Source organism: Bipolaris sorokiniana (assembly GCF_000338995.1).
Source record: "Bipolaris sorokiniana ND90Pr unplaced genomic scaffold COCSAscaffold_10, whole genome shotgun sequence".
Classification (NCBI taxonomy): Eukaryota; Fungi; Ascomycota; class Dothideomycetes; order Pleosporales; family Pleosporaceae; genus Bipolaris; species Bipolaris sorokiniana.
The window spans coordinates 1,275,189-1,291,171 of NW_006911904.1; the positions used below are offsets into that span (position 1 = coordinate 1,275,189).

The 15,983-nt window shown below is 49.1% G+C and overlaps 7 protein-coding genes across 7 annotated transcripts; 5 read left to right on the plus strand and 2 right to left on the minus strand.

Moving 5' to 3' along the window:
* The first annotated feature begins 27 nt into the window (after window positions 1–27).
* Window positions 28–1,027, plus strand: COCSADRAFT_38570 (uncharacterized protein). The gene is made up of 4 exons (XM_007703460.1): window positions 28–239; window positions 348–456; window positions 514–567; window positions 616–1,027. The coding sequence occupies exons 1-4, from the start codon at window positions 124–126 to the stop codon at window positions 730–732; spliced, it is 396 nt and encodes a 131-aa protein (XP_007701650.1). The 5' UTR covers window positions 28–123; the 3' UTR covers window positions 733–1,027.
* Window positions 1,028–1,454: 427 nt separating this feature from the next.
* COCSADRAFT_182937 (uncharacterized protein) lies at window positions 1,455–3,417 on the minus strand (the record flags this gene model as incomplete). The annotated part of the gene is made up of 3 exons (XM_007703814.1): window positions 1,455–2,653; window positions 2,711–2,842; window positions 2,928–3,417. The coding sequence occupies 3 exons, from the start codon at window positions 3,415–3,417 to the stop codon at window positions 1,545–1,547; spliced, it is 1,731 nt and encodes a 576-aa protein (XP_007702004.1). The 3' UTR covers window positions 1,455–1,544.
* Window positions 3,418–4,089: 672 nt separating this feature from the next.
* COCSADRAFT_28172 (uncharacterized protein) lies at window positions 4,090–4,737 on the plus strand (the record flags this gene model as incomplete). The annotated part of the gene is made up of 4 exons (XM_007703370.1): window positions 4,090–4,323; window positions 4,376–4,501; window positions 4,564–4,580; window positions 4,656–4,737. The coding sequence occupies 4 exons, from the start codon at window positions 4,090–4,092 to the stop codon at window positions 4,735–4,737; spliced, it is 459 nt and encodes a 152-aa protein (XP_007701560.1).
* Window positions 4,738–7,074: 2,337 nt separating this feature from the next.
* COCSADRAFT_93648 (uncharacterized protein) lies at window positions 7,075–8,767 on the plus strand (the record flags this gene model as incomplete). Its single annotated transcript, XM_007703815.1, has 6 exons — window positions 7,075–7,212; window positions 7,279–7,829; window positions 7,970–8,299; window positions 8,430–8,495; window positions 8,566–8,619; window positions 8,701–8,767. 6 exons carry the CDS (start codon window positions 7,075–7,077, stop codon window positions 8,765–8,767), a joined length of 1,206 nt encoding a protein of 401 aa, XP_007702005.1.
* A 642-nt stretch (window positions 8,768–9,409) lies between these two features.
* COCSADRAFT_173134 (uncharacterized protein) lies at window positions 9,410–10,082 on the plus strand (the record flags this gene model as incomplete). The annotated part of the gene is made up of 2 exons (XM_007703816.1): window positions 9,410–9,541; window positions 9,609–10,082. The coding sequence occupies 2 exons, from the start codon at window positions 9,410–9,412 to the stop codon at window positions 10,080–10,082; spliced, it is 606 nt and encodes a 201-aa protein (XP_007702006.1).
* Window positions 10,083–11,897: 1,815 nt separating this feature from the next.
* COCSADRAFT_223533 (uncharacterized protein) lies at window positions 11,898–12,691 on the minus strand. Its single transcript, XM_007703817.1, has one exon. It carries the CDS (start codon window positions 12,665–12,667, stop codon window positions 12,242–12,244), a length of 426 nt encoding a protein of 141 aa, XP_007702007.1. The 5' UTR covers window positions 12,668–12,691; the 3' UTR covers window positions 11,898–12,241.
* Window positions 12,692–13,493: 802 nt separating this feature from the next.
* Window positions 13,494–15,500, plus strand: COCSADRAFT_38574 (uncharacterized protein). Its single transcript, XM_007703461.1, has 4 exons — window positions 13,494–13,691; window positions 13,763–13,852; window positions 13,913–14,756; window positions 14,808–15,500. The coding sequence occupies exons 2-4, from the start codon at window positions 13,795–13,797 to the stop codon at window positions 15,085–15,087; spliced, it is 1,182 nt and encodes a 393-aa protein (XP_007701651.1). The 5' UTR covers window positions 13,494–13,691; window positions 13,763–13,794; the 3' UTR covers window positions 15,088–15,500.
* Window positions 15,501–15,983: the final 483 nt, after the last annotated feature.

Below are 15,983 nucleotides of genomic sequence, written 5' to 3' on the forward strand. Positions count from 1 at the left end.
AGCTCAGCCTATTGGCTTTCGTTTCTTTCGCATTACGACCTCACCACCTCCGACTGTCAAAACTGCAATTGACGGCAGCATCACGACTCGACATCCCCGATTCGCCGTCGAACCACCGCAACCATGTCTGCGCCGTCTCTCGCCCCCTACATCATGAAGCGCCCGTGGCTGCAGCGCTGGATGAAGCCCCTCTCCAACTGGTACTGCAACGCAGCTGGCTACAGGCAGCTCGGCCTGAGGTACGGAGCCCCGATGCGAACGCCATCTACCGCCGAGGACAGGAAAAAATTACATATGGCAGGAAAAGTAGGGTGTGGAATAATTGGCTGACGGAAATTGCTATACAGGGCCGATGACCTGCTCCCCGAGGAGAACGACACCGTCCAGACCGCTCTAAAGCGTCTCCGACCCCAGGAGGCCTACGACCGTGTCTTCCGTCTGCGCAGGGCTTTCCAAGTACTTTAAGATCAAAAATATAGGAAGGTTGGACATCAAGTGGCTAACATGTCGCAGCTCTCCATGTCCCACCAGCTTCTACCCAAAGAGGAGTGGACCAAGCCTGAGGAGGTACAATTACTACTCCGCATGGATCTATCAGACGCTAACCGGCGACAGGACGTCCCATACCTCAGCCCCCTGATTACCGATATCGAGGCCGAGATGGCTGAGCGTGAGGACTTTGAGACCATGATTGTCCAGAAGAGGCAGAAGAACGCCGCCAGTGGTCACTAAGTCTGTGGTCATAGGTCTGGCATGACCATTTTCGGGCTGGATGGAGCGAGTTTGGGGTTTGTGCAATAGAGTGTACCATACCAATGTCTTTCGTACAGGAATCATCTCCATTGCATCCGAATCATTGTTCTCTTTTTTTTGGTCTTTGGCACGTTGGAATGATCGATATGATGTCCACCAATACTCTGGATATATTGCCGGACATGCGACAGAGTGGCCCACAAGACCTCGTTCCGTGAGGAGTATTGTGATTGTGGGGAAACATTGCATCGTCGATGCGAAATACGTTTCTACCAATTTTCGAGTGACTTCACTTGCACATAAATGCTTTCTACGCATCACAAACTGTAAGGGTCGACACAATTGTAAAGGTGGCGACTTTTATCGACGCGGCGGTGCAACTACGGATAAACGCATCATAGACTGCAAAATACACGACCAATATGTCTATCCCCGAATAATCTCAACTCCATTGAAAGAATTGGTACAGCATTCTATGCACAACGCGTATTTCTGGTATTGTAACATTTGTAGCCCAAACTCATTTGAATCTTACCGGACACATGTTCAAAGTGTACAGACTGCAAGCACGAAGAGATGTTTCCGTGCATCATGCAGAACGCAGTTGGAGAGACAATAATACTCTCATACCAGTTCACAGGACGAGACGTAATAAGGAGCCTTCACTAACTGAAGCAAGATGGCAGGATATGATATGTGTAATTGGCTTTCATTTCTGTATCTTCACTTCAGTCATACTGTGCCATTGTGGACACCAGGGGTACATGATATATCCAGAGAGACATTGACGATCACAACTCCATCATCTCCTGTCCATCAGATTTCACGTCTCCTCCATCGCCACCGTCCTCATCCACCCTCGTCAAATTAATCCTAAACGCAGACAACTCCAACGTTCCAAACGACCCATTCTCGCGCTCATCCCAAAACACCACCTCATTAAATGGTATACCAGCATAACTCGTCGTCTCATAGTTCTCCACACAGAAATCATCCCAGATACCCCCCGTCCCTTCACCCCGCTCCTCAGCAAGCATGCCGCGCCACTCTTCTCCGAGCGCCCTCTCCTCGTCGCGATACAAAAGCGTCGGGCTAAGCTGAATGTAAAACTGCAATGGTGCAAATATCCTGACAACAGGAGAGTTGTACATATTCGTCCCGTTCGATATCCAACGCGTGACAACCAAGCCCCGATGATCTGCTTTCAGCGTAACCGTAGAATTGAGCTTAGAATCGACAACGCTATATGTACCGGCGTAGCGCTCGTTCAACTGACGAATAGCAAGTTTCTCAGCCGCACGGATCAAAGTGACGGTGATTACTTCTCTGAGTGTGAAAAGTATCCGACTGGGTCCAGCGGAGAGAATCGTGATGCCCAAGTCGTATTCTGGTACGGCCATGATGATAGAGGTGTATCCTGGGAGACCACCACCTTTGGTGATGAAGCGTACCATTCGTTTCGAGTCGGCGAGGATACGGTCTGTGTGGAGGATTTCCCAGGGAATGCCGTAGAAGGAGTTTAAGCCGCGTGAAGGCGAGACGGGATTGATCCAGTTGATTGCGGGTGTCACGGCATTGAAGTGCGTCAAGACGTAGCGGAGGAACTTGGATAGATCGGTAGAGGAGCTGTATATACCGCCAGTAGGGTTTTGGACGCCTTCGTCTACGTCCCAGAAGTGAAGGCCCGAGGGGATTACGCCGGCGGAGTCGGGGGGAAGGGAGAATGTGCTTTTGGACATTTTTAAGGGCTTGAATATGGCTTCGTCGATGTATGATTCGTATGTTTGGTTTCGGACGTGTGACAGGACGAGTCCGAGGATCTCGTAAGCGACGTTGGAGTAGGTGGATGCTTGATTTGGTGCGAAGAGTGGGCGAAATTTCTTGAGCTGGTTGAACAAATCTAAGCAGAACTCAGTTAGTGAGATGATCTTTTCTTTCTTTCTACCAAAATGCCAACCTTTCCCAGTGCAAGGCGTCTCATAATTCGGCGAGTACTCATCGCACGTCGGCAAGCCTTTTCTGGAAACATCAGGCGGCAGGCCCACCTTGGCGAGATCAAGACCCTGATGGATGAAATCGTTCTGTGCCCCTAAGAAATCAAATCAGCTTTTGCTTACCTTGATCTTTATGGCATGCTTGAAACATGGTGCGATTTTTGTTATCGGATACCTTACATTCGCGTGGGATACCGCTGAGTTGGCTGGCCAGGCTACGCAGCGTGATATCTTTCCATGGAATGCCACCATTGGACTTGTCTCCCAGTTCCTTCAGATACGTATTGACCGTATCATCCAAACTCACATTTCCAGCTGCGTGTTGATACAGGACCCCTAGAACAGTAAAAGCTTTTGTTATACTAGCGATGCGGTAGACAGCGTCGCCATTGACTTGTGGGATATCCGGGCGTGAAGCATTGCGCTCGCGCGCTGTGTGGTGTTGCGACCAGAGTGTTTCTTTTGAAGAAGTAATTTCTATAGATAAAGAGGTTTGGTCGAATTCTGGTGCTGCGATAGCTACCGTGAGTGCTTTATTTATCGACTCGAATGCTTCTTGGAGAAGAGGATCATGAGCATCGTATCTAGGCGGAGGATGCGCAATATTGGGCTCAAAACACCCTGCACTTGCGAATGCAGCTAGAAACGGGGTAAACAGAAGCACCAGCATTGTTTCGAGGGTGGAGTGTTTACAAGAAGTATTGTCAATACAACAAATGCAAATGTGGGTTTTTGTATGACATCCCTGCATCATAAGAAATGGTGCCTTGCGGCTTGACTTTGATCGGCGATGCAATCTGCTTCAACAACCCTCTTCTACATCCCCGCGTAACATACCCATTCTATTGTTTCTTTTAAAAAAAATTCACGTAATATCGATCTATGGCAAGCCCCAGATTCTGTTATTATTATGATCATTTGTTGTGCCAATGTGGAGAGGTGTGATCACGTGCAACAATATGAGCCAGGCCCGCAACGGTGGTACCAGTATATATTCAGGTGCTGTGGGTTGTTCCCAGCAAGTTGAAAACAATATAATTACTTGAGCGTCACGTCCGCCATTTTGAAATTGTGTAATTGATACGTAAGAGATATGAGTCGACAGATGGAAAAGAAATACCATGGTTCATACAACAGCCACCCATCAAGCTCAAAAATGTACGCCCAGTCACATATCATGTGGTTTACCTTATACTCTGTTACTAAGTAGGTGTATATTTCCTCCCAAAAAGAGCGCCGGGTGTATATTTTAGCAAAGAAAGTCACTTTCTGTTTCACACTCTTATTGCACACACAAACGTAAACGAACCATCGACTTTAATTTACACCAATACCAACCACAATGATCAACACAAGCATTTCTCCGGAAGGCGAATCTACCGATCGACAAGCAGTCCGAATCGCCGAACTGGAGGACAAGCTCGCTACTTACGAAGCTCGTAACTATGAGCGCAACCGTAAGATCCGTGGCTGTGCCACTATCATGCTCAGTGGTCTATCACTCTTCATTTTCACGTCTAAAGCACTTCATTTGGATGTCTGGCTTAGTATGACATTTCTTATAGCCTTTATGATCGTAAGTTATCTTACTTGATGCCTGGGTAACATATGTCTAATGACGTGGATAGGCTGGCGCAACACTGTGTGATATAATGGTCAAGCAAGGACAAAATATTCCAGAGCAGCGATCTGATAGAATAAACGCGTGCAATTGTAATCAGTGTCAAAAGAGCACGACGGCGCTTCGGGGAGGGGTCAGTGGTGATTTTGCAGCAAGTGAAGTATATCTAAAGAGCTAAGCTATACAGATGCATAGAAAGCAAGAAATGAGAGGTTAGTCTATCGCTTTACTTCCTGTTGATCCAGAAGGGTTTGTAGGTTTTTAGATTTTGTCTGTGGGTGATGGAGATGTATGGGCTATATGAACTTGACAACTAACAACTACCGTCTATTACTTGGTTCTCAACAAATTGAGTCTTACACGGCTTAGCCATGCCTTGAAATAAATTTGATACAGTATCAGATTCGTGAACATGACCTGTTAGCATCCGGGGCTTCTGATTGCTTTTTTATGGACCCGGCGCTCGGAAGGCAGAACGGCAAATGGTCATTATAAAGCCATCTTCTCATTGGCAGGCGCTACCTTCAAATCTTACCAAAGTCGTGAATAATTATGTTGATCGTTCCATTTAGAGAATGCAGAGCATAACGTGCGGGATCAGTAAGCTGGCCGGAACAGTAAGCTGGCCGCCCCACCAAACTCAACGCGACACTTTACACAACAACCACCATGCCACGACAACAACGTTCTGTACAGACCTCTCGTGAAGGTAGAATAAGCCTTGCTATCGCGTCTTATCGTAATAATCCAAAACAATCTATCTACTCTCTTGCGAAAGCGTACGACGTGCCAAAATCAACACTCCAGACACGCCTCCGCGGTATCCAGCCACGATCAGAGGTTCCGTCTACTAGGCGTAAGCTATCACCTAGTGAGGAGCAGTCTCTTATTCAGTGGATTCTAGAGCTAGATCAACGAGGCTTTCCGCCCCATATCATTAACGTGCGACGGATAGCAGACGCGTTACTCGCAGCGCGTGGCCAAGATCCACCTCCACAACCTGTAGGCAAAAAATGGGTGTCACGCTTTATCCAGAGCCAGCCAGAGCTTCAAACAAAGTGGACTAGAAGATTATATAGCCAGCGTGCCTCCTGTGAGGATCCTATCGCAATCGCAGCCTAGTTTAAGCTAGTAGAAGAGACGCGCTAGACGTACGGCGTCCTTGACTAGAATATCTACAACTTTAACGAGACTGAATTCGCAATAGGCGTCGCTGCAACGTTAAAAGTAGTCACTAGCGCTGATAGAGTTGGTCGCGCAGTTATCATACAGCTAGGTAATCGCGAGTAGGTGACAGCTATCGAGTGTATCAATACATCTAGCTGGTGTCTTCTACTCTTCATGATCCTGTGTGGTAAGGTCTACCAAGATATTTGGTATCGTAACCTCCTACTAGACTGGACTATTAGCGTCTCAGACAACGGCTGGACGACAGACGAGCTAGGCGTAGAGTGAGTAAAGCACTTCAACCAGCATACAGCCGCTCGTACGGTTGGAGTCTATTAGCTTCTTATTATAGACGGCCACAGTAGCTACGCTACACCAGAGTTCGACTAGTACTGTACAGAGAATAAGATCATCACTCTCTGTATACTGCCTCACACGTTGCACCTTCTATAGCCTCTAGACGTAAGCTGCTACTCCCCTCTCAAGCGCGCGTACGGACGCGAGGTAGAGAAGCTCGCCCGCTATGGCGTCTACTATATTAACAAAACAGACTTTCTTATAGCCTATACACGGATCCGGCCGACTATATTCACGTAGCAGAATATTCAGGTAGGCTTTCAGGCGACAGGCCTTATCTCTCCTTGTCCAGATCGCGTCCTATCGTCGCTAACTGTCGTCCGAACGCCATCTCCATCACAGACTACTATAGATAATAACGTTATAGCGCAGACAGTAGCGTAGATAGAGATACTACATACAGTAGCAGAGGTTCAGCAGCAGCTACGCTATCTCTAAGAGCGGCTGCGCCGGCAGCTAGAGAGCCTAACAAGCGTCGCGATACGCCAGCTCGCGAAAAGCGCTCAACTTGCGATGTAATCAGCAACAATACTTATAGAGGAGAATAAGAAGCTACGTGCAGAAAATCAACGTTAATAACAGAAGCAGAGCCAGCAGCGTCAATATATAGCTTCTAGTAGAGTCCTCCGGGTGTAGCAGGCTCAGTAGCTTACTATAGAGGCAGAAAGAGTGGTCATGGAGGCTAGCCAGAGCTAGGCGGGTGAGAGACGCCAGCGCGCGCCGCCAACGTGCACGAAGTGCCACACCCAAGGTTATAAAAGGACTTAATGCAGACTATAATAAACTATCTTATAATAAAATATGATTATATTATCTCTTATTGTTGTGGCTCAATTGTGTAGAATGTCACGTCGAGTTTGGTGGGGCGGCCAGCTTACTGTTCCGGCCAGCTCACTGATCCCGCACGTTATCGTCATTCTTGATATGTCAGCGCCACGCGATCATGTGCTCAGGCGTCAGCTAGGCTGAACACAAAGAAGCCCCATCATGTAACGCGTCAAGCTCGCCACTTCCAACATCAACTATCGAGCACATGCTTTTCTGGAGCACCATAGCAGGACAAACGCTGAAACACACCGTACGTCGTTGCAACCCCTGGCTAACAGCGCACTCACCGTATGACGTCAGGGCCTATTAACTAGAATAGCCAACATCCGTTGGAACATCTACAAGCCACAAACCATGTCTTTAAGACGCTCAGCACGCGTCGCAAGTACTAATATACCAAAAGTATCAGATTCAGATAGTCAAAATGGTGTTGCAAGGTATGAGAAAGCTACCAAATCAAATGCGGCGGCAAAGAAGCGCAAAACTTCGAAAGTCGCGTCCAAGTCACAACCACCAGGCGATGTATCAGGGAAGCCTGGAGCCAAAGAAAACACCAAGGGAATCATAGAACAGCCAATTCCGGATATTGCATCCCCATCTGACCCCGTAACGCCTCTTCCCAAGAAACGCAAAACGAAGCCAACTGGAGAATCGCCAATAAAGCTAGTCCCTTTTACACCCACTCCTGCAGCCGTCACGCTTCTATCAAAAGGCCGAACAGACTTGGATCACCCACTGGACGATCTTTCTAACCTGCAACCCCGTCCTGCAGAACCACACATCACAAACGCACCTCTAGCGACACCAAACGGCTCTCACACCGTCCAAGCCTACGGATCATCACCAGTAAAGCCCGAAGACGCAACACCTGCTCGCAAGCGCAAAGCCAAAGAACTGGTACCTCCGGACGTGGGCGCGATCCCCAGTGCAAGCACGAACATCGATCGCCTGTTAAAAGACGCAGAAGCACATTTAGTGAGCGTAGACCCCAAATTGAAGACATTGATCGAAAAGCATCATTGTAAGATTTTCAGTCCAGAGGGGCTGCGAGAAGTAGTGGATCCATTTACAGCCTTGAGTTCCGGGATCATTGGACAACAGGTACTTCCGTTCTCATTCTCTATACCATCACCCATTCCTTCCTTCCATCCAAGCAATACAAGGAGAAAAATAAAATAAAATAAAAGAAACAGCAAGAAAATCACATACATAACGCACAACAACTAATAAAATCCTCATAGGTCTCAAGCCAAGCCGCCGCCTCCATCCGCTCAAAATTCACATGCCTCTTCCCCTCCACCCACCCTTCCTTCCCTTCCCCCTCCCAAGTCCTCGCTCTTTCCTTACCTACCCTGCGTACGGCGGGGCTATCCCAGCGCAAAGCAGAGTACATCCACGGACTCGCCGAGAAATTCGCGTCGGGTGAGCTCTCAGCTGAGATGCTAGTAAGTGCCAGCGACGAAGAGCTGATTGAGAAGCTTGTCGCAGTGCGCGGGCTGGGGCGCTGGAGTGTGGAGATGTTTGCGTGTTTTGGGTTGAAGAGGATGGATGTTTTTAGTACGGGTGATTTGGGGGTACAGTATGTTTCATCTTTTTTTTCGTTTTCTTTTACGGTTGCGAACTTTTGTGCAAGAGTCTTCCTTTTCCCTTGCTTCCCTTTTTTCAAGAAGTATGGGGAAGAAGAATAAAGCTAATGTAGGGTTTTACAGACGCGGTATGGCCGTCTACGCTGGCCGAGACGTAAGCAAACTTAAGAATAAAGGTGGGAAGTGGAAGTACGTATCCCCCTTCTTTATTCTCGTCAGTCAGCGTAAATACTAATGCAAGTCCTCTCGCAACATTTAGATATATGAGTGAGCAAGACATGCTTGCTACAGCCGCCAAGTTCTCACCGTATAGGTACGTGGTACCGCTCTTTCTTCCCTGTATAATCTTCTTTTTTCCAACAAGAATTGGAGAAACTAATGGTATTCTTTTCAGATCACTCCTCATGTGGTACATGTGGCGCATAGCCGATGTTGACGTCACTGTCTTGCAAAAGCCATGATGATCTTGCGATATCTCGTTACAGCTGCTAGCGATTGCAGCTTCACCCTTCCACGCAGCTGCAACACCGTTTCTACAAGCTACAACCAGAGGTCTGTAACCCCACCTAGCCTATCTAGTAAGATATCTCGCCTCTACAAAATAAGCTAGGCATCTAGACAGATAGCTTTAAGACTACAAAGTTACTTATAACCGCATAAGACTCATTACTGTAACATGCCTCCTACAACAACAGTGAATTGTCTCGCTATATTCGATAGCAAATTCAGTTGTACGTTCTAAAATTGCTGCAACGCTATACGGTAAACGTTTCAAAGCTGTGTTAAGTAATGCTAGTCTCTGCGCAGCGAGAAACCGTATACACTGTTAGTTGTATACTGCAAGTAGTGACTACCTAGACGACTTAGCAATATACGCAACTTTTGTCAAATCAAGTCCAAGGTAGCTTCTGGATCTTACTAAGCTGAGATATAGAGCTTTTTGGCCCCCAATAACACTATGCCATGTTTTGACCCCTTCCATACGCCTCAGCCTTGTTGAGAGGAAATGAACAAAAGGGTAGTCTGGTCACACATAAGCGGAGACATCATGATGATCATACCCTAAACAATATCTCTAGGCCTCTGCAGATATCCTCTTCGCAATGGCATTGAACACTGATTCTCGCTGGGACGTAGGCATTGGAATTACAGAAGCACTAAAACTTGTGAAACTAAGTATTAGTGCGATGAAGTTTAGTGACCGGCAGCACACCTACCCTCGCTTCTCGACTAGAGTGAGTTTACCTTGTAACAATCGTGTATGATTGCATCTTTGCAGCAAAAACTTATCTGCAAATATAGCTTGATCAATACGAAGCCAGATGTGGCAGAATCACAGACCAGCTCTATCAAGTGGGTCACTACCGAACTGTGTACACGGGCATGCCGCTTTCAGACACTATAATGAATATCAACAGGACGATCATGTCTCTGCTCCAAGGCATCGAACTGGACGGGATGAACACCTTGAACAACGCACTTGAGAGGCTAGAGGAAGAAGTTAGGACACAAGGTCTGGCAATGCCAGAATACGTGTCCCCTCAAGAAGAGTCTAACCAATCTGTGAAATGGATATGGAATGATGCTCGGAGAGAGTACCATTATTGGGACCCAGAGGGTTACTTTGTGTTTTCCAAGAGTGGCAGGGTCAACCCGGACGGAACACCATATGGCGAGGCAGGAGTAAGCCGAACAAGAACGGTGGGTGAAGATGGCAGTGAAGGGGGAGACGAATACACTGTAGTTGAAACAAAACAAGGTGTGATTACACGGTAGAGTGCCAGGAGGCGAAAGATGTGTTACGGCAAAGTCCTTTCCTACCATTGGCGCGTTGCAGTCTGGACTGTCAGGCGTGCAATATAGTATAGTTCTGTAATAAATATCTCATTTTCTTCTACTCACTATTGTACAGTAGTGAGTCCAATACAATCATAAGTCACTTCTTAGAGCCAAAGCTGTCTATTTAGTTGCCCTAACTTAGCCTAGTTTGTATAGTAGAGGTAAGATGTCTTACTAAGTTTAGATAGGACAGGTAGGGTCACAGACCCCTACTTGCAGCTTGTAGAAACGGTGTTGCAGCTGCGTGGATGGGTGAAGCTGCAATCGCTGGCAGCTGTAATATGTGTGGAAAGATGTAGTGGCAGGACTGGCATCATGACAGCAGGTTTCCCTTTCTTTTTCGTATATTTTTTTACCTCTTGATCCCCTGGTTTACAATCTAGAGGGTCGTGCGTGTATATCTTTTTTTTTGTGGAGAAGGAAGAGTTTGCGATGTGCTTGTTTTGTGGAGAAGGAAGAGGGGTTCCCGATGTGCGTATGATGTGTGCAAGTGTGGGTTTTGTGGGTCAGGTAGAGACAGGGTTTTTTTCTTAGATTTCTTAGGTGTTCTGACGAGGAAAAGATCGATTGCATATGATTATCAGTCTGTTGATCAGCAGATGATCAATAGTCGTTGACCAGGTCATTGGGATTTTTTTGATGGAGATGTCGATTTCTTGGCGTGGAGATGGCGGAGTGTTGGTACTTACATATATCGGGCTATCATTAGATTCGTCAAAAGATGCCACGTGCAAACATGTGATCAACTTCAAAGTACCATCATTAATGCTGGACTTATTCAAGTGGACAAATCAGAACACAAGATCCCTTTTTCGTATACACAGATGCCACAGCGGCGCCGCTAGTATCGTCATTGCCGGATGAAAATAGGGGTGAGACAGCGTCATCGCTAGTAACCACCAATAGCCCATGGAGGTGGAACCTCAAAGCGTCGTGCCGGCAAAGCAGCAGAGTAAGCGAGTAAAATTGCAATAAGCTTAGGGCGAGCAAAAGGCTTGATCTAGCCAAGATAACGTGAGCGTGAACATGAGCCGCACTGGAGCTTGAAAGACATCATTGTCTACCATCTTTGCTGGACCCTTTTGTTGAAGAGGGATCCGGATAGTAAAATGATCATAGTTTGATGTGTGGTCTTGTTGATACTAATGTATCACATCTGCTGGCTGCCTTGAAAAAGGGTTCCTCCGCGAGGCACAGGATGCCTCGTTCGTCCGGCGCTCGAGACTTGAGTTACATGGTCCGCTTACCCGGGAACTCTCGTCGTAAAGTTTATATTGGAACACTAACCTTGAATTGAACTATGTAGGGCATTGTACAACATGTTTGGTAAGGCAACCTTGCAGTTAAAGAACAGATTTGGGTAAAGGGTTGAGCGCAAGCAAAGACTTGTGACAGAGACTATGTTGAGCTTGTTGTGCAAGTATCGTACAAGGTGTAATGGCCAATCGAAACGGAAATGGTCTGTGGGCCTAGGTAGCTTTTCTAGAACAGCTCTCATCAGTTAGCTGGGTAGGACAAGTACTGTGCTGTTTGCTGTGTCATGTTGAGCTGCAAGTGTACATGGGCGACCTCTCGAGCACGACAAGCACAGTCATACAGTCGGGCCTTATCGTACTAGAACAATCAGCACATGCGGTGGAGGTCCTTCCTACAGACACCTAGACTTGAATAGCCATTAGGTGTTTGCCGAGGAGCCACTTTTGATATTAAGGGAGATTTGAGTTCCCCGCCAGGCCATGTTTCTTTCGGTGTGCTTAAAATGGCCGCGCGGCTAACAGTGGGTGCAGGGCAGATTACGGGGGATGAACATCAACAGAAAGCAGTGGGAGCGTCAAGACCCGGGCATGGTGGAGGTTTGTTGTCTTGGCCCGAGAACATGTAAATCATATGTTGGAATTGCCATGTGGTTGCTTTGTCGTGGTGGTATGTGCAGCAGGATGCGGCGAAAATAGAGATGTTGAAACAAAGGAAACTTGTTGTCGCGACAAAAACAAGACCGAGAGTGTGTTGCGCATGAGCATATGCAAGCTTCGCGACCGACTTGGCGCTTTCTAGAATATCTTGGATGTCGAAACAAGAAGCTGGCGGCAGCGATGTCATACCTGTCTACTTGTTTCAGCGAGTAGCGGGATACGAAGCGGAAAGGGCATGGGCTGATGTCGAGGGATGGGGCTCGGCATGGGAAATGAGACATGAATCAATGCGGGTCTTGTAATTTGCTTGGCAGACGCTGGCGAGGCTGTTCTTCGGGGATAGGGAATCGATAAGCGAGCGGATGCAGTTGTGAGCAGTGTGAACGCCTCGGGGAAAGGAAATGAGGCTGCGGGCCTCGATGATGCAACTGGGCGCGGGAACGGTAAAGGAGGCGGCTGCACGATAGCGCAAAGCAGCAGGAGGGCCCAAAGCGGTCGCCGGGGGGAGAGGAGAGAATAGCACAGTTTGTTGGCAGCATTATTGGTGTTGAGCGAGGGTGGAGATTGCAACGGGCAGGCTAGCCGGATGAGGAGCGGATGTAACCGCATTGGAGCGATTGGAGAGGTGCTCGAGACCGACGTCAGGGGGGAGCCGGCCTAGTCAAGGCCGCGTAAGAGGCAGTTGCTTGTTGTGTTTCGCATCGGCCTCGACGGTGGCAACAGTGGACAGTGGCTGCCCGTTGACTTTTGCACTACAGCACAACGTGCCGCCCATCCGCCTGTGTGGGTGCAATTGGCAATTGGCAGTTGTGAGGTGGGCACAAAGAATGGACGTGGCAGGCAGCTAGCGGGGGAGAGCGCATCATGGTCGCGTCCAGACTACTAGAGGCCTACTAGCAAGGAGGGCGAGGGGCGATGCAAACGCTACCCTGGATGCGAGGCCCGCACATGGTGGATAATACAGGATTTGGATGCTGCTTGCACTTGCTTGCGAGGGATAACGGGGCGGCCGTGCAGAGGGTGAAATTGGGACCGACGCCGCGGGCATGCTGGGCCCTCCTCTAGGGTAGGTAGATAGTACCGACAAAGAGAGGTGGTGGGTGTCACAGTCGAGCGCGGGAGCCGTGAGAGAGCCGTGAGAGAGCAGTGAGTAGTAGCACATGGGGTCGGTCGGTGGACAGACAGGATGCGGCTAGTGGCAGTGGTTTTCCTGATGGTTGTCGTCGTCGTGGTAGCAGCAGCAGCAGCAGCAGTGGCGCCAGGCGGGCAAGCATCCATGGTCCGTCTGCGGCATTGACTGCGTCCAAAGTGAGCATCGATGATGCTGGGCACCCGCCCAGGCCGCCAATGATCGCCGGCGCAACCACTAGCGCTGCCCCTAGCGCCGGCCGCGTCTGGCACCATCGCGCTCCCCTTTTCTCCATGCTCTCGCTCTTGTTTGCAAAGTCCTTCTTCTCCTTGTCTTCATCCACTCGCTCTTGACGACCGCGCCTTCTTCAATCGCGCCACTGGGACTATTCCATTTAATACTGCCTGCTTTTCTAGTTAATTCTTCCTCTCGCTCCAGCTCCCGCACCCACTCTTCCTCAGCGCCCACCAAACTGAAACGGTGCGAGCAGTCTTAACATCCCAGGTACGTAACTGTCGCAGCCTTCGGCCGACTCCACTCTCCGTTTCGACGCGCCCACTTACATTTACTCGCAGTTACCGTCCTGCTTCAATTACACAACAAAAAAATGCCTTCCATGCTCAAGCTCGCTGCTCCGGCCCTCGTCGCCGCCAGCACTGCCTACGGTGCGTGTTTGCTTTCCCAACAAGACGTGATTGCGCGGCCTCGCTAACTAGCTCCTCCAGCCGCCTGCAGCGTTTCCGCAACCACCACCATCCAGAATGCCGGCGATGCCACTGCCCTGGCTAGCTGCTCGACCTTCTCGGGTAACATTGCCATTGCTACCGGCACCACCGAGGACATTGCCATCAATGGCGTCAAGAAGATCACCGGTAACCTGGTCGCCCATGACAACTCCGACATGAAGCAGATTAGCGCCAGCGACCTCGAGACTCTCGACGGAGCCATGGACCTCAAGGGCCTCACCTCCCTCTACGCCTTGAACTTCCCCAAGCTCAAGACCATTGACTCGATCAAGTGGCAGGCGCTCCCCAACCTCCAGGAGATCGGCTTCACCTCTGAGGTCACCAAGGCCGACAAGATCGACATCCAGAACACTGCTCTCCGCTCGCTCAAGGGTATCAACATTGAGGAGGCTGACGAGATCTTCATTGCCAACAACGGCTACATTGACTCCATCTCCATGCAGCTTGGTAACGTCTCCACCTCGCTGACCCTTGCCGATAACAACGAGGCCGTCAAGGTCGAGCTTCCCAACCTCATCTGGGCTAGCAACCTGACCTTCCGTTTCTGCGGTTCCGTCTCCGTCCCCTCCCTCGAAACCCTCAACGGATCTCTTGGTCTCTACAACAACGGTTTCGAGACCTTCTCTGCCCCCAACCTGACCAGCGTTGGTGAGGCCGTTGCTGTTGTTGCCAACGAGCAACTCAACAACATCTCTTTCCCTCTCCTTACCAAGATCAGTGGTAACATCCAGATTGCCAACAACTCCAAGCTCGTTGAGGTTGACGGCCTTCCTCAACTCAAGAGCATCGGCGGTGCTTTTGACATGAGCGGTAACTTCAGCAAGTAAGTACATATTACGCGACAATCCAGAAGTCTTTACTAATCAATTTTCAGGGTCTCCACTCCCAAGCTCGACAGCGTCAAGGGTGCCTTCAACCTCCAGTCGTCTGCTCAGCTCAACGATACCTGCGACTTCTACAAGGACCTCCACTCCAAGAAGCTCATCCAGAGCAAGGACTACACCTGCGAGGGAACTCTTATCGACCCCGGCCAGCAAGGACACGACCCCACCAAGCAGAGCGGAAACAACGGCCAACAGGGCGCTGCCACCTCACTCAGCCCTGTCAACGGTGCTCTTGGTCTCGCTGCCATGGTCGCTGTTCTCTTCTTTTAAGCAGGTTGATGACGCTGGCGTTCACCGTATCGCATAGACTACACCCCCAAGGATTTGACTCTTTTTTGATAGCGTACAGCATCGAGCAGAAACGGGCGTAAAGCCCCGGTTCAGCTTCTGAGGACTGGAGGAGGGCTTGTGGGGATGGTTCATGGATCAGCATGTAACAATTGTATGTATTGTTTGGCTAAAAGGGTCGAGGTAGACATTTAATCCGCAGTATATCTAAGTCTGCCGAGCGACGTGGGGCGTAGTAGTGCCGCGAGGAAGGTTTGGTTTGGGATAGTTCATGCAATCATTCTCTTCATTTATTTTTGTTCATAAGTTACCCCGTGGAGTTGAGCGTGCAAATGGCTAAAAGTTGAATTCAAGCCTTTTCTGTCCAAGACGAGCCATGCATATTTCTGTGTGCAAGTGTGTAATGACGGTTTGTCTGTGCAGCAGTCCTGCGGTCGGCCGGCTTCGTTGCAAAATGAAGCTCTCCATTTATCATCTGTGACTAGAAGCCGCTTGTGGCAAGTGCGATACGTTGTAATCAACCTGATGACGTACATAGATGTAGCAGGTTCGGCCAAGTGTATTCAGGCTTGGAATACGATGATGTTCACAGGCAAAAATAAGTAAATAAACATTACGTAGTTGTTTTCGTATTTAGGCCTGACCTCCATCACATGCTTGAGCCCTTCTTCCTCTGCGGGTTGCACGCTTGGGCGCATGCCTCCATTCCATGTCCACAACAACAACAACAACAACTACTACTACTACTACTACTACTAAGTACACACCGCAAACCGGCTACCGCATCCGACATCTGGGTAGATAAGGCTGGGGTCAAAGGACTCTCCGTCTCCTTGGTAGTGGCCGCAGCACCAAATGAGCGGCGGGGGGGCTGTCAG

Excerpts from the sequence above, each read along its gene's own strand:
- COCSADRAFT_38570 (XM_007703460.1), top strand. The coding sequence starts at position 124 with ATGTCTGCGCCGTCTCTCGCCCCCTACATCATGAAGCGCCCGTGGCTG. Across the intron at positions 240-347 it reads TACAGGCAGCTCGGCCTGAG|GGCCGATGACCTGCTCCCCG; the intron begins GTACGGAGCCCC and ends ATTGCTATACAG. Across the intron at positions 568-615 it reads AGTGGACCAAGCCTGAGGAG|GACGTCCCATACCTCAGCCC; the intron begins GTACAATTACTA and ends AACCGGCGACAG.
- COCSADRAFT_223533 (XM_007703817.1), bottom strand. The coding sequence starts at position 12,667 with ATGCGGTTACATCCGCTCCTCATCCGGCTAGCCTGCCCGTTGCAATCT.
- COCSADRAFT_38574 (XM_007703461.1), top strand. The coding sequence starts at position 13,795 with ATGCCTTCCATGCTCAAGCTCGCTGCTCCGGCCCTCGTCGCCGCCAGC. Across the intron at positions 13,853-13,912 it reads CGCCGCCAGCACTGCCTACG|CCGCCTGCAGCGTTTCCGCA; the intron begins GTGCGTGTTTGC and ends TAGCTCCTCCAG. Across the intron at positions 14,757-14,807 it reads ATGAGCGGTAACTTCAGCAA|GGTCTCCACTCCCAAGCTCG; the intron begins GTAAGTACATAT and ends ATCAATTTTCAG.